Source organism: Betta splendens, chromosome 15 (genome assembly GCF_900634795.4).
Source record: "Betta splendens chromosome 15, fBetSpl5.4, whole genome shotgun sequence".
In the NCBI taxonomy this organism is placed as follows: Eukaryota; Metazoa; Chordata; class Actinopteri; order Anabantiformes; family Osphronemidae; genus Betta; species Betta splendens.
The window spans coordinates 7,659,784-7,672,873 of record NC_040895.2 but is presented as its reverse complement, the minus strand read 5'-3'; the positions used below and the strand labels follow the sequence as shown (position 1 = coordinate 7,672,873).

At 46.4% G+C, this 13,090-nt stretch overlaps 1 protein-coding gene across 8 annotated transcripts in view; it reads right to left on the bottom strand.

Moving 5' to 3' along the window:
* LOC114870443 (signal-induced proliferation-associated 1-like protein 2) overlaps positions 1 to 13,090 on the bottom strand; it is a 64,288-nt gene that overhangs the window by 11,303 nt on the left and 39,895 nt on the right. For 7 of the 8 annotated variants that reach the window (XM_055502581.1, XM_041067529.2, XM_055502583.1 and 4 more), the window contains 7 exons: positions 12,424 to 12,698; positions 7,343 to 7,597; positions 4,825 to 4,971; positions 3,330 to 3,433; positions 3,166 to 3,254; positions 1,900 to 2,273; positions 117 to 395 (listed from right to left, as the gene is read on the bottom strand). In XM_055502581.1, the coding sequence (XP_055358556.1) occupies positions 117 to 395; positions 1,900 to 2,273; positions 3,166 to 3,254; positions 3,330 to 3,433; positions 4,825 to 4,971; positions 7,343 to 7,597; positions 12,424 to 12,698 (1,523 nt within the window). The remainder of the gene's footprint in view (positions 1 to 116; positions 396 to 1,899; positions 2,274 to 3,165; positions 3,255 to 3,329; positions 3,434 to 4,824; positions 4,972 to 7,342; positions 7,598 to 12,423; positions 12,699 to 13,090) is intronic. The other variant, XM_029175040.3, reaches the window with a different exon arrangement.

Sequence of the window (13,090 nt, the reverse complement as noted above, 5' to 3'; positions counted from 1 at the left end):
TGTGAAGTGGAACCGAACTGCATGCGTTCGCCTGCGTTCTAGTTAAAGGAGAGCATATTCAGCAGTGTTCTCAGACATGATCTCGCTTGCTTTTTTTTTCCGTCACCCACACTCACCCACACTCTGAAATGTTGGGGGGTCCCTCAGTTCCCTGGGCATCCTCCTCCTCCTCCTCCTCCTCCTCCTCACCACCATCATGATGGTGCTCATCATCAGCTGTCTTCAGCCTGCAACCAGGCTGTGGCCGTGTCTGCCCACAGGCCTCTGAGCCATCCCCCGGCCCCGGCTCAGGCCCCGAGCTGCTGGTCTGGGGGATGGTGTACACCTTGGACGAGTCGGCTGACATACAGTACCTGGCACCGCGGGCCAGAGGACTGCCAGAGTGGTGCGAGCCACTGCTCAAACAGCAAAAAAAATAAAGCATAATGTAACTCAAAGGCGAGCACAAAATGAATGGCGTTATAGAAATGAATGAAATGCAAAGCGTAAAATTAGGATAAACAAATATTAACAGTGAAATGATGATGAATAAACCGAGGAGGATGATCTCCGTTTCCCATTATATTCACACCAGCTCGCCTTTAGCCTGCACCTGACTCATGTCCACTATCGTACCACTGCTCCTGCTGAGCTTTGTCCTTTCAATATTTGGTTAAATATCAACTGACAAACCAAATTAAAGGGTCATTGCTTTGAAAGTGTCTTTGCTCACTCCGACATCCAGACAGTTTGCGTTTGCCGTTCTGAAATGTCTGCTGCTGAAAAGGCTAAACGGGGGAAGGTTTTTGGGATGTGGGTTAAGTGACCTTTTAAATTGTCATCCAAAGCAAAAAGAGTCACAGCACTGCAGAAGCACAAGAAATTCTAAAACCAATGATATTTCTGTCCATGTCTCTGATACCGGAATGTTGATGTGCTGTTTGCTTTAGTTTCAACTTTCATATACAGAACATTCTCTTTCTTCACAATGCAGCCACGTGAGTTGAACTAAATGAAGCCCCGTGCTCTTGTTTACTCATATTATCATTTGCAATTTTGCAATTTGCTGGAAATCTTTCAGTTAAACACACCCTCCTAAACACCCCGAGACATTAGTAAGCTACAGTACATAAGACATATCATTTCCATATTCATGACCATCTGGGCCACACCCTGCTAAATGTGCTCCTGCTGCTTCACTGTTTGCTCAGATGACACTCTGGTGTCAAAGACCATTAAACAAAAGGTGGGGTGCATCCAAGTAGTGAAGGTGAGAGCACAGACCTCACGCTATACGCTCATATCTGGGTTGGATCCTGGAGTGGACAGTTCTGACACCACCTAAACAGGTCAATGATCTGAACAGATTGCGGTAACATCACTGTGTACGGCGTAAACAAATAGATACCCATTCTATTTCACGGGCACAGGCTGTGACTGGCTGCAGGGCCACCCCCTCTCTGACACCCCTCTTCTACCCCAGATGGGCTCCAGTCTGGTGAGGAGGACGTGGTGTTGATGGTGATGGTACCCCCCCACCCCACCCCCGCTGCTCCAGCCTGACAGCCACCCCACCCACTGGCTTCAGCACAGCTGGATGAGTCAATGCTGTAGGTCAGGAGTAAGGGCACGGGGCTAGGCGGAAAGGTCAGCTAACAGCTAGGAACCATCCTCTGTGCATATCTTTGACTGTGAGTATGTGTGTGAACAGATACTAGTGTTATCTGCAGGTGAACAGCCGGTCCTAAGTCCTCATGAAAATCCTATCCCTCCACTTTACTTTCAGAGACGCTGAGGGATGCTCGACTCAAAGACAGTTGCTCCTGGTGTTTTGGTGTTTACAATACAGGTCAACCCATTCGTGTGGCACAGCCAATAGAAATAGAGATTTCCAAAGCACAGTTGTTTGCGGCGCCGTACCTTGAATGGGACGAGATCTCGCTCAGGTCTCCAATGCTGCCCTCCATCCCATGGCTAGACATGATTGCAGACGCGTAGCCTTGCGGTAGGTACAGCTTCCCGTGGTCGTCCTCCGACGCCCCGTCCTCGTGGTGCTCCGACACCCACGCGTGGCCCGGCTCCCCCGCCCTGCCCTGCAGCAGCACCCGGGCTCCCGGGGCCACGCAGGGGTTGGTGTCGATGCCGCTGTCCGTGGACGCGCCCTTGATGTACGTGAGGCCCAGCATTTCCGGGTCCATCAGGTCCCCGGAGCCGAAGTGCTTATCGTCGCTGTTGCTGGATGCGTTACTTGACAGAGTGTTGCTACTCGAGTGGCTCGAGTTTTTATCTCCCATCTGGCTCGGAAAAGGAGTAAGAGAGAAAAAAGGAGAAAGAGTAACAGTAAATCATGTTCGGCGAAACAGCAGCTGCAAAGAATTCGTCTCACAGATTCCTAAGATGCCAGGCACAACAGAGTCGGGCTGGGTTTACCCATCAGGCAACATCACATGCTTTTTCCAAAATCCAAGATATGCTCAAACTATCTGACTGTAACAGAAAGAAACCCCTAAATAACACTCACAGGCCCCTAATTAACATTAATCCCTGATTACCCCATTATTATGAGCTGCCATAATCACTGTTAAAGCATCTCAGATACACGTAAATACCAACTGCTGTGTCTTAAAAAAAACTTTGTCTATGAGGAACATATGCTGCCAAGAGAGTGTTTAAATTTTTATCCTCTGGCGCAGGTTAATGCACCACCGGTTGAAAGCACTTAGAAGTTGTTAGCTATATTTGCCAGCTTCTGGCATCAAAAGAGAAAGGCAAAAAAGACGTTTTGAGCGAAGAAATGCGGGGAAAAAAGGAAGGAGAATGAGAGAACCTAATATATTCAACCTTCTAGCAAAATGTGTCCTAGAAAAGTGTAAGATAACCAGAAATGGCTGTGAAATGAGGAATGAGGTGTTCACTGGCATGCTGGCGGTGGGAAGCAGCTAAAAAAAAAAAAAAAAAAGTTAGAGCCGACCACATGAGGTCGAACACTCGGGTTTAGCTGCTGATTGCTGCAAAGTCCACAAATAAGGACAATTTGGCAAAAAACTATGGAGTAAATCAGGTCTGACGGTTTGAACAGAGGCTACGGAGGCTGCATTAAACTTTCAGGGCTTTCAGAGTCTTACTCTTCTTTCTAAATACCTTCAAGAAAGTTCAAATTGAAGCTAAAACAGGCTAAATACATACCCTGGACAGCTTGTTGGGTGAATCTTTGCTTCCTTCCCGTTGCTTCAGAGGGTTCAGGATCTTAGTGGAGGGTAGGTGCCATTTGGCTTCTAATGAACACAGAAGAAAGCGATTTAGCACAGAGTGTGAAGACGTGGCTGCGTCTTGCTGCAAGGCAAACTCACCTGCAGACCTGGTCCTCTCCAGAGTGGGCTCTCTCTCCCTGTGGATCTCGGTGTCTCCCCCCTGCATGTCGCCTGCATGCTCGTGCAGGACAGGGGAGGGACATCTGCAGGGGGAAGTAAAAAAATAAAAATAAATCAAGAGAGGGACGAAAAGCAGGCTGTGAATTATTTCCTGTCTATAGCGGGGGCTCTCTTTTGTAGTCAGTGAAAGGCTTCAACTGATTTACAGCGTGTACAGCAATTAGCTCAAAATCATTTCAAGTCGAATCACTTGAGCTTACAATAATGGAATAAAGAAGTTGTCAGACAATGCCGACGAGAGACTTCCTTTCATTCGCGTTGGCATTCCAGGCACTCTTGCTCTTGACAAAAGGCGAAAGAGCAGCACATTTTCAATGCAGGTCTTGATTAAAGCTTAAAGCGCCAACAAAGGTTACAGCCGAGACCACAATGTCTTGTTATTTCTAACAAAGGCTCTAATTGGAGATCAGTAGGCTAGTCAACATGCGTGTTGTTCTGCATCACAGCAGCCCTGACAGGCCACGGTGATCCCCGAGAGTGGAGCGCCTGCTTTGGAGGCCTCCGACAGAAAGGCAGCAGCGTGGAGCTAAGCCTCTTGTCATGGCCTATAACCACTTACAGACATTGGTCTCTGATGGATTCCGCTCATGTACAAGACCCAGCCTGACAGATGTTGTGCCCGTGCAGCCTGAAGCCAGACTGCCCGAGAACCATTAGGTTGAAGGAAGGGGGAAAAGGGTCAGAATACTGAAGAGAGAAAGGGGACAATGTATGAACTTAGAAATGTGTGGTGGCTCTGTAATCATGTGGACACAATCTACAAGGTCTGTCTGGTGTCTCTCTCCCGCTTTCTCTTCTCAGATTTTCAGGTTTAAGTGACTTTTTTTTTGTCATGAAATTTCTCTTCTGTGGCTTTTTCCAAAATTGCAGTTTGATAAAAGAGGCACTTCAGTTGCAGTAGGAAACACAGACAGACAAGAAAGAAGCTTTATAATCACTTCCCATTATATTTAAGTGCTCGTCCTTTTCATCTGGACAGGGAAAAATCTTTTCATAGTTCCAACAATGAAAAATCCTGGTTTGGATTGTAATGGCTATAATGCGACATAGCTTAATTTACAAAGTGACCATTTATGTCTAAGGAATCCTTTAGTTCTTTTTATGAAATCACAGCTTTATGATGATGGAATGGAGACTGTAATAATGATAAATGCAAAAATAATGCAACTGCTTTTCTTTAAACTTTGGACGTGACATCAGAACATATAAGAAATAATGTTATGCTTCATTGAATTGAAAAAAGAAAAGTGCAAAGACTGGTCAATCGTGCCCTGATGGTTTGGACATTTCTTGGGGGAAATTTGCAGTTATTTTGCCAAATTGCAGCTGTGCTCACAAGGGCAAACTGCTTAATCCCGCTGGGACTATTTAGAGGCTATATGTAAAAAAAGGACAGAGTGCTGTGGTTCTTTACCCATCATATCCAGGCTGCTGGGACCAGGTGCTGCTGCCACAGGGTCCTGGATCGCTTGAGGAGGACTGGTTGCTGGGAGAGCTGCGGTAGTGCTGGTCTCCCTTATTACACGAGACGATCTGGGGGTTCTCCAAATCCTGCAGCGTCCTGCAGAAACAACAGGGGTTACAGCAGCAGCATTGGACACACTACAAATAGAGTGAATGTGGGGAGAAAACACACAGACTAAAACTTGCTCTTGTCTCTGTCTATCATGACTGAGTCTGTTACTGCGGCTCACTCCAGAGAACAGTCCCTCGCATGAAAGCACCGTGGAAAATCCAGGAAAACTGTCAGTGAGGGAGAAACGGCGTCTCAAATTCGTAGACAAACAGGAAGAAGACGTGTTCCGGTGATTAAGCCTCAGCGCGTGATCCAGGTGGGGAAGAAGAGAGAGAATCTGGAATAAGGAAACGCGGAGGACACTTGTCTCTGCTTCTCACACGCGACGTGTTAATGAAGTCATTTGACCCTGTGGCCTAAAATTAGCCAACTTATCCAAAGTGCACTTCACTGTAACGCAATAATCCCATGACATGATTTGAGATCTTGAGACAAGTTGTTTATATTTCGCTCTGCCAGGACAAACCCGCAGGCTACGGTCTGCAGAGTGAGAGACTAACAAAGGCCAGACGGACACAGAAGGAAACTAAAGTGAAGCATTACTGGCACAGTGGCTATTTTTAGTATGCAGCCAGGTCTAGCTGTACGCCCCCTACTAACCATGTGCATCCTCTTAGCTATGAATTTGCTTCGAAAAGTCTCATTTGAGAACATCCAAAAATATAATCTATAGAAGACTCCATTATAAACATTCATTTGGAAGGGGACAACCTGAGCATCTGTTTTGGTCCAGACCTCCATGGGAAATTCACTGAACTGTCAGTAACACAATCTCAACACCCATCATCCAACACCTTGGCCAGATCACCGATTCCACCCCGGGTTGAAGTGTTAGTCGGGCGATTCCAGCCACTTTAATGTCAAACAGCAGCAGCTGCTTTTTGTTCTCGTCTCCTTCTTTCTTGACATAACGTAACGTTTTGAAATTTTGAAAGCCATTTTTTTTCCTCTCTGCAAATAACATTTGAGGCAGAGGAGATTAGTGGTCAGTCTCAGTTGGCTGCAAAAGGAGTGTCATATTTTATGGTACTGAATCTGGATGTCGTTATAGGAGGATAGGATGGGATTCTTTAGCCAAGTGATCAAATTCATGTGTCCTATAGATCTGTGGTTTCCATTTTTTTTGTCCCACATTCCCTGTGGCCTCCACCACCTGTCATCTTCATTGCTATACACACACTCGCCGCACACACTAATGTCTGCTGCCTTTTGCTTCGATTAGAACACACCATCACCGCGGCGTTGATTTGTTCAGCTCATGCTTCATTTGCTTCAAGAGTTGCATTCATTTCTTGCCAAGATCTTGTCTGGATGAGGGGATGGATCTGCTGCATAAAGTCTTCTCTGGCAGATCCCAAATCCTCTCCGTGATGCTGAAATGTGGCCTCTGTGGTGGCCAAGCCATGTGTGAAAGTGGACTACTCGTTTTACAGCATGTCCCTGACATGACACCAGGTGACCTCATTGTGTTGCCAGTTAAAACATATTAATCACAGAAGCAGGTATGGGATGGAAGGTTATTTCTGACCATAGTGAAATCCAGCTGGTGACTTCTTTACCAGACAGCGTATGTATTAGCAAAAATGCTAAAAGATCAGTCAACTTGTGTTAATATAATATCCCCATGCAGTGTCTCCCCCTCCTCTGTTTATGAGCCCCCCATCCTGCTTCTATTCCCACTGGGATGCTACATTTTGTGGTTCAAAGAGAGTGTTTTTCATTTCGGCAGTAATTGGATGAGATGAGCTGATCCGTGTCACTGTCCCCATCACCTCCTCCTCATCAGGGTTTCAGGAGGAACGAAGAGCAGAGCGTAGGGGGTGTGGGAGTGGAACGAGAAGACTTTGTTTAGGGAGCTATTACACCGGTACAGTCCGAACTGGCAACACAAGGGGGTGGGGGGCAGTGTGGCAGTCTGGAAAGGTTATCACGACTGCAGGGGTTTCATTAGAAAGAACAAATTGCTGCTTTACATAGCTCAATGGAGATGTCCACAGGAGAAAAAGCCCAGGACAGGAACAAAGTCTGAGTGTGGCCTTATCTTCTAAAGGGAGATGAAAGCAAAGCTGTGAATTCATTGGACTAAAATGCCCCATTCATACGTATGCAAATAAGCGTTCACAATAACCCCTCAAAGTGATAGTGTGACTCCTTTCTAAATGAGAAAGGCTGAGAGTTCAAAGGTTCTGTCTCCAAAGCATCGGATCTTTTGAGCGCCGTGGCGTTTGATCGCAAGCATTGCTCTTCCTACATTCGTGAACCCCCCCCCCCCCGAGTAGAGAACTCAGCTTCCAAAACAGGCCTAACTGTTTATTTCTTTTAGGTTTTTCTCATTCAGATTCGGGGGCGCTCTCACCTGGATCCGTCCGGCAGCTTCCGATCAAAGGAGGTGCTCCGCGGGATGGCTGCCTGGTGCTGCTGGAGGATCTGCTGGCACTGCAGGCGGTCGGGGCCCTGCGTGGGCGAGCCCCGGGACAGGGGCGCTCCGCCGGCTACGGGCACCCGGTGCCACGTGGTGTTCCTCCTGAAGGGCGTCTTGTACTCGCACGGCGTGCCCTCGCTGTCGACCTTGTACTCTACCATGGGAATGCGGTACAGCTCGGAGCAGCCCCTGCCAAGGGAGGATTAAAATGCAAAGGTTAACAACGAGCCAGGGATTAAGAGTCCACACATGAAGCCCATTCACATTAAAACTCCATTCATTATTGATCATTAGGCCATGAATCAATATTGCACTCTGCTGCGTTATTTAATTATTATAAATGACATGCAATCACATAATACATTTAGAATAATTTTATGATCTTTTAAATGATTTTCTTTAAAATTTATTATGATTTTGCTGATGCATTACCATTTTTGTACATTATATTGTACTTTGCTGCTGACCCTCATGTCCTCATAAAAAATATAGGGGGAGGGGAAACATTCATCCTTTGTGTTACCATGACTACACTAATGCTTTCAAAATATTTAGCCAGAGGCAGACATCTAAATATAACTCAACAATGCACACAAACACACTGGATGTCCACAGGCGCATCAGACACACATAATAGTAATATTTTAATAAATCTGAAAATCTCAACCAGCCGTGCCATCTAAGATGCCCCCCCGCCCCAAACAGCTCTACAGGAGTCTCTTCCTCCATCTCCGTCTTATTACCTCTCACAACACTGGAGATCTTTGGGATGGACAAGGCCTGTGATGCCATTTCATGCAGCATTAATCTTTGGGCCTGACAGAGAATTGGTGTGTATGTTTGGGAGGACTGAGGGTTTAGAGGGTGGTGGGTTGAGGCTAAAGGGCCTGAGTGCTCTGCTAGCACTCCAGAGGCATCTCAAGCATGACCCTAATGATTAAACTGCCCCCCCGCCGCCACCAAAGTCAATTTTCCAGAATTCATTCGGGGGTGGAAAGCTGTGTATACTTCGCTGTGGTTCTACATGTATACACAGCGGGGCCTGAGGAACGTGCACTGGCTGGATGCTAGCGCTGCGGTGGAGGGGGGTGAGTAATCCCTGTCAGAGAGAGCCTTTCATCAAACTGGGCCATGGGTGGTTGGGCTGTTCACAACTCGTCTCCCACTGGAGTTGTGTGTGTTGTAAGATCCAACAAGACGATGGCCCTTCGCTTCGTCCTCCTCCTCCATTATGTCCCTCACATCTGGTTAATGTCAATGCCAAATCGGCCTCATCCATGAAGAGAGGACGTCAGTGGCATGCTCTACATTCTCCATGTCACCGTTTACATTATTTATAGCATGTATGTGACACATTTAGTGTTTTGATCCTACACAGTATATAAAATAGTGACACTAATGGCTTGCATTGCTGCACAACCAGGGATGTATAGGAGTATCAGGAACACCCATCTAAATTTAAAACCCATTACTATCGGTGTTTTTATCTGCAGTGTTTCATCACTCACTTCCTATTCTGTCAGAATGAAAAAGTCTAACATGCACCTTAAATCCTCCAGACTGTTGGGCATTCGGTTCCTTACTAAAGCAACGAACACATTCTTCAGGTCACAAGACATCACTCCTCTGGACAGGGCAGACTATGCAAGCTTGTCAACACAAGTGGCCTTGCTGGGCCCCCAGAAGCCCAATGACTGAGAACAGGTTCTCAGGTTCTTGTTTGTTCCTGATTTAAACACAGTGAATCCAGGTCCCCCTGTGCATTACAAACAGCAGGAGAAGTGTGTTTAGGCAACGGTTAAACCTCTGCTGGAGGCAGAGAGGAGGCTGTTAGACACATTTAGCCATAAGGAGTAAGGCAGGGACCAGTGAGAAGTAATAATGCTCTCCGTTTCCTCCTAATGCCACCAATAAATGCTGCTGTACTATTCCAGCCTAATGAGAGTGGCTATAAACAAGACTAAGATGACCTACATAGGGTTGTAGAGGATGTGAAGTCAACTAAAAACATCTGACCACACATCACCCATGTTACCTCTCTGCCTTTGGTAGGATCATGTCTTTATTACCATACATTAGTAATAGTCTTTTTTTTCTTTTCTATTCGCTGTTGATGATGAACTAACCTAATTAAGCATAACCGATAGGTTTGCACCAACTCTACCCATATAATGATTTGGCTCATTCAGTGGACGACAGGGGTGAACCTTCTCCTTCAGCCCCTGCCCTTAAAAGAATTACAATAGATCAGTGTGTCATCATGACCTTAGACCTCAGTCAGAGAGCTGTCACTCTAATTACATGGCCAGTGACTGAGAGACAATCCATTCCCACAGTCATACTCCATGTTGCGGCTAAAAGCCAGAGGTTTTAACCTCCACCAGCCGTTTGCAAACCATTGTTGAGGGTGCTCATTAAAGCAGGTGTGCTCAGAAGTCTTTAGGTTTACAGGAGAAAGAAAAATCTGTGGTCCTTTTGCAAACTGGAGAGAAAAGAAGGTGTCGTGTGATGAAGGTGAGGGGATTAAGCAGCGCAATTTGCGATGCAGGTTGTCTGACTTGCGCTTTAGTCGTGCTGTCTTTCAAAGGGTGTGGAAGTGAGAAATCCGGCTTAGCTTCAGCCCGGATGAGAATCCACGACGACGGGTCTGACGACACTTCAAAGGCAAAGGTCACCAGTCACCACTGTCACAGGGAATGAATTATCAACATGGGCCGGGTGCACGTTGACCCCACGTGAATTCAGGTTAGCCTGTGTTTGAAACCGGAACCTCTGCGATACAAATTTACATCAGTTGCAATAAACATCACAAAAATGTTGCAATCACCCGCCTTCTCCATGCTGCACTGATCCTCTTGTTTACTCGTCCATCTCTGATGACCATGCACCTAAACATCCAATCACCGCTAGCTTCTCTACATTGTGTTCCTGTTTCAAATAGCTAAGCTTCTTCATCTTTTTCCCATTAGTTTGATCCACAACTAACATGTTGAACTCCTTTAAAGCTTTTCACAAGGATGATGGAAAAGCCCCTGGTACTGCAGCGGGCTGAACGCACATCCTGCCTCCAGTGTAAATAAATACAGTGCTAGGTGAGGCTAATATTAGAGCCATATCTCCTCTGGCTTGAGTCTGAGCAGTGTGAAACAGGCACAAACAGCTTCAGGGGGTTTAACACAAACAGCACTGCCCAGCTTCTTTTAGCATGATGTGAGCAGCTTGCTGGTCTTTAACTCTTAATAAGTGTTCTCAAAATCTGGCTAAACAATAATCTGACAATGTTAACAGTAAAAAGGAAACCCGCTCCTTTGTGCGCTTATGGAAACATACAGCTTCTGGTCCTAGCGGCAGTGCATGGAGCCAGAGTGCATTGTCTGAAGGTCATGAGACTCTTGTCCATTGTTGTTAGACTAACCCCCATCCCGCTGGCCACAGGGGACTGACTAGGACTTTCAGGCCCCCACTGAATTCCTTTCCTTTGAGATAATAGTGGAGAAACTGGAGCGCTTATTGTTGACTGCAACACTTTGGCAACTCAAAGACGCACGGGCGAAAAGAGTTGAGGGTCCTTCAGATTCTTCACCTGACCTCTCACCTCTTGAGATGTGGGAGGCTTGGGAGAAAATAAAGCCTTTATGCTCTCAGCGCGCCTCAGTAAAAATGGAAAAGTCTCTCAGTGAAGCACTGAACAGTATAGTCTCTAACTGTAATAGCGCCTAATCTGCATAATGCGTCTGTTAACAAATGCAATATATGGGTCAGACCCAGCCCATTATCCATCATACTGCCCATTATAAACATACTTATGGGTACAATGCTTATGCGCATCTATTTTTAAAGCTACCTTTTGTTGGCTGTGTAAACGCTAAATCCAGATGTCTACTGTACCACTGGCACAGAGGCCGCAACAAAATCCACCATCCTGTAACCACATCTCCAGGGAGCACACAAACCAGTTTTGGAAGACGGTCTGTTTTGTCGGCTTCCCTATACTGCGATCACGATTGTATCATCTTGTATCATCACAGATCGCGGTAAGAGGATTATACGTCGGTGGTGCCAGACAGACCGCTGCGCTGGATTCACAGATGAGACACGTTAGCTCACCATCTGAGGGACAAATGTGTTATTGCACCGTCGCCGGACCGGCTCACAAAGAACCACGTGACCGCTGTGCAGCCTTTAACACGATGACCCACAAATACACTCAGCCGCTTACGGCTGACAAAGCTAACATAAATCTATACGTATTAGATTTATTCTTCTGTAAATAGGTGTGATCTAAAATCATAGCATCAATTTAAAGCTAAAAACACTAGCATTGCCTGTAAGATCGCTACCAGAAAAAAAGCGGATTTAACACATAATATTTGTGGTTGAGCATTTCGGGGAAGTAAGCACAACAAAGATGCTGGAGATGCCAGTGTGAAAAATCGATGGGTATGATTTCACAGGACTGTCTGTCTCTAACAGACAGATGAGATCTGAAAAGATGTCTTCTACAAAGGCCTTTATCTCTTCCCATCACAAAAGATCTTTGAAATATGGCTCTGTGTTTTTTTATTAAAAGGAGAGATGGAGTCTCCCCATGGGCGTGTGTCCCTAGAAAGCCCAACACTCCCACACTAATTGCTGAACAGAAAATAGGGAGAGGTTAAAAAAAGCCATCTATAAATGAGAGCTGTCACACAATGGCAGTCAGAGTCGAACCATTAATCAAAAAGCTCCTCTCATTATCATTAGTTAAAAACGCTGACTGTCTGCACGACTCCAGCGCTCTGCTGGAGCCTTCCCTCACAACAAAGCCACATCAGGACGGAGAGCGTCTCCTCTCCAGAGAAATCGCCGGCAACAGCATCCAACACAGGCGCCAAAAGCACCACGTAAGCAGTTCTTTATGCTAATCACCTCAAATATGAGCACAAATGTCAAGCCAATTTACCCCACCTGCATCAAAGCGGAGGGGAAATGACTCTTCTACGTTTGCGGAACACCTGCTTTTCCGTCCCGCTTACCTCCGAGGCGTGCCGTCCTCGTGAGGCTGGATTATGACCACTTTGACGGTGACCGAGGTGCGGAGGAGGTCGATCATCTGCTCGTGGGTGAGCGTGGCCACGGCCACCTTGCAGATCTCCACCAAGCGGCTGCCCTGCCTCAGGCCGGCCTTCCAGGCGAAGCCGAAGGGCTCCACGTCGGCCACGATGCCCTCGAAGTTGACGTGGAAGCCGAGCTGGCCGAGGCTGTTCCGCCGCAGGACCATCTCTGAGGTCTCACAGCCTCTGGTGGCAATCTGGACCCCAAATGATAAAGAATGGTTAGTATCTGAAATATGTCCATGTAGATTCCACTGCATTACAGCAAAAGAAATTACCGATACACTGAAAGCTGAGTGATTAAAGGCGGTTAGTGTTAGTCCTTATACCTTCCAGCCAGTGTATGCTGTATATTAAAGCAGGAGTCAACAGTGTATAGACTGCATGTTTTTAATTAGCGTGCGTTTGATGTACTATACTAGAGTATTTGAAGTCGTTTCACAATCTTGCCTGAAGCAGTGGTGAAAGAGCATGTTCGTCTGGCAAGTCAAGAAACCTTTCAAAATAAAACTTTATAAGAGGCTGCATCACAGTTAAGTAAGTGTGTGTAGTGAAGAAAAAGCAACACACACACACACACACACACGCA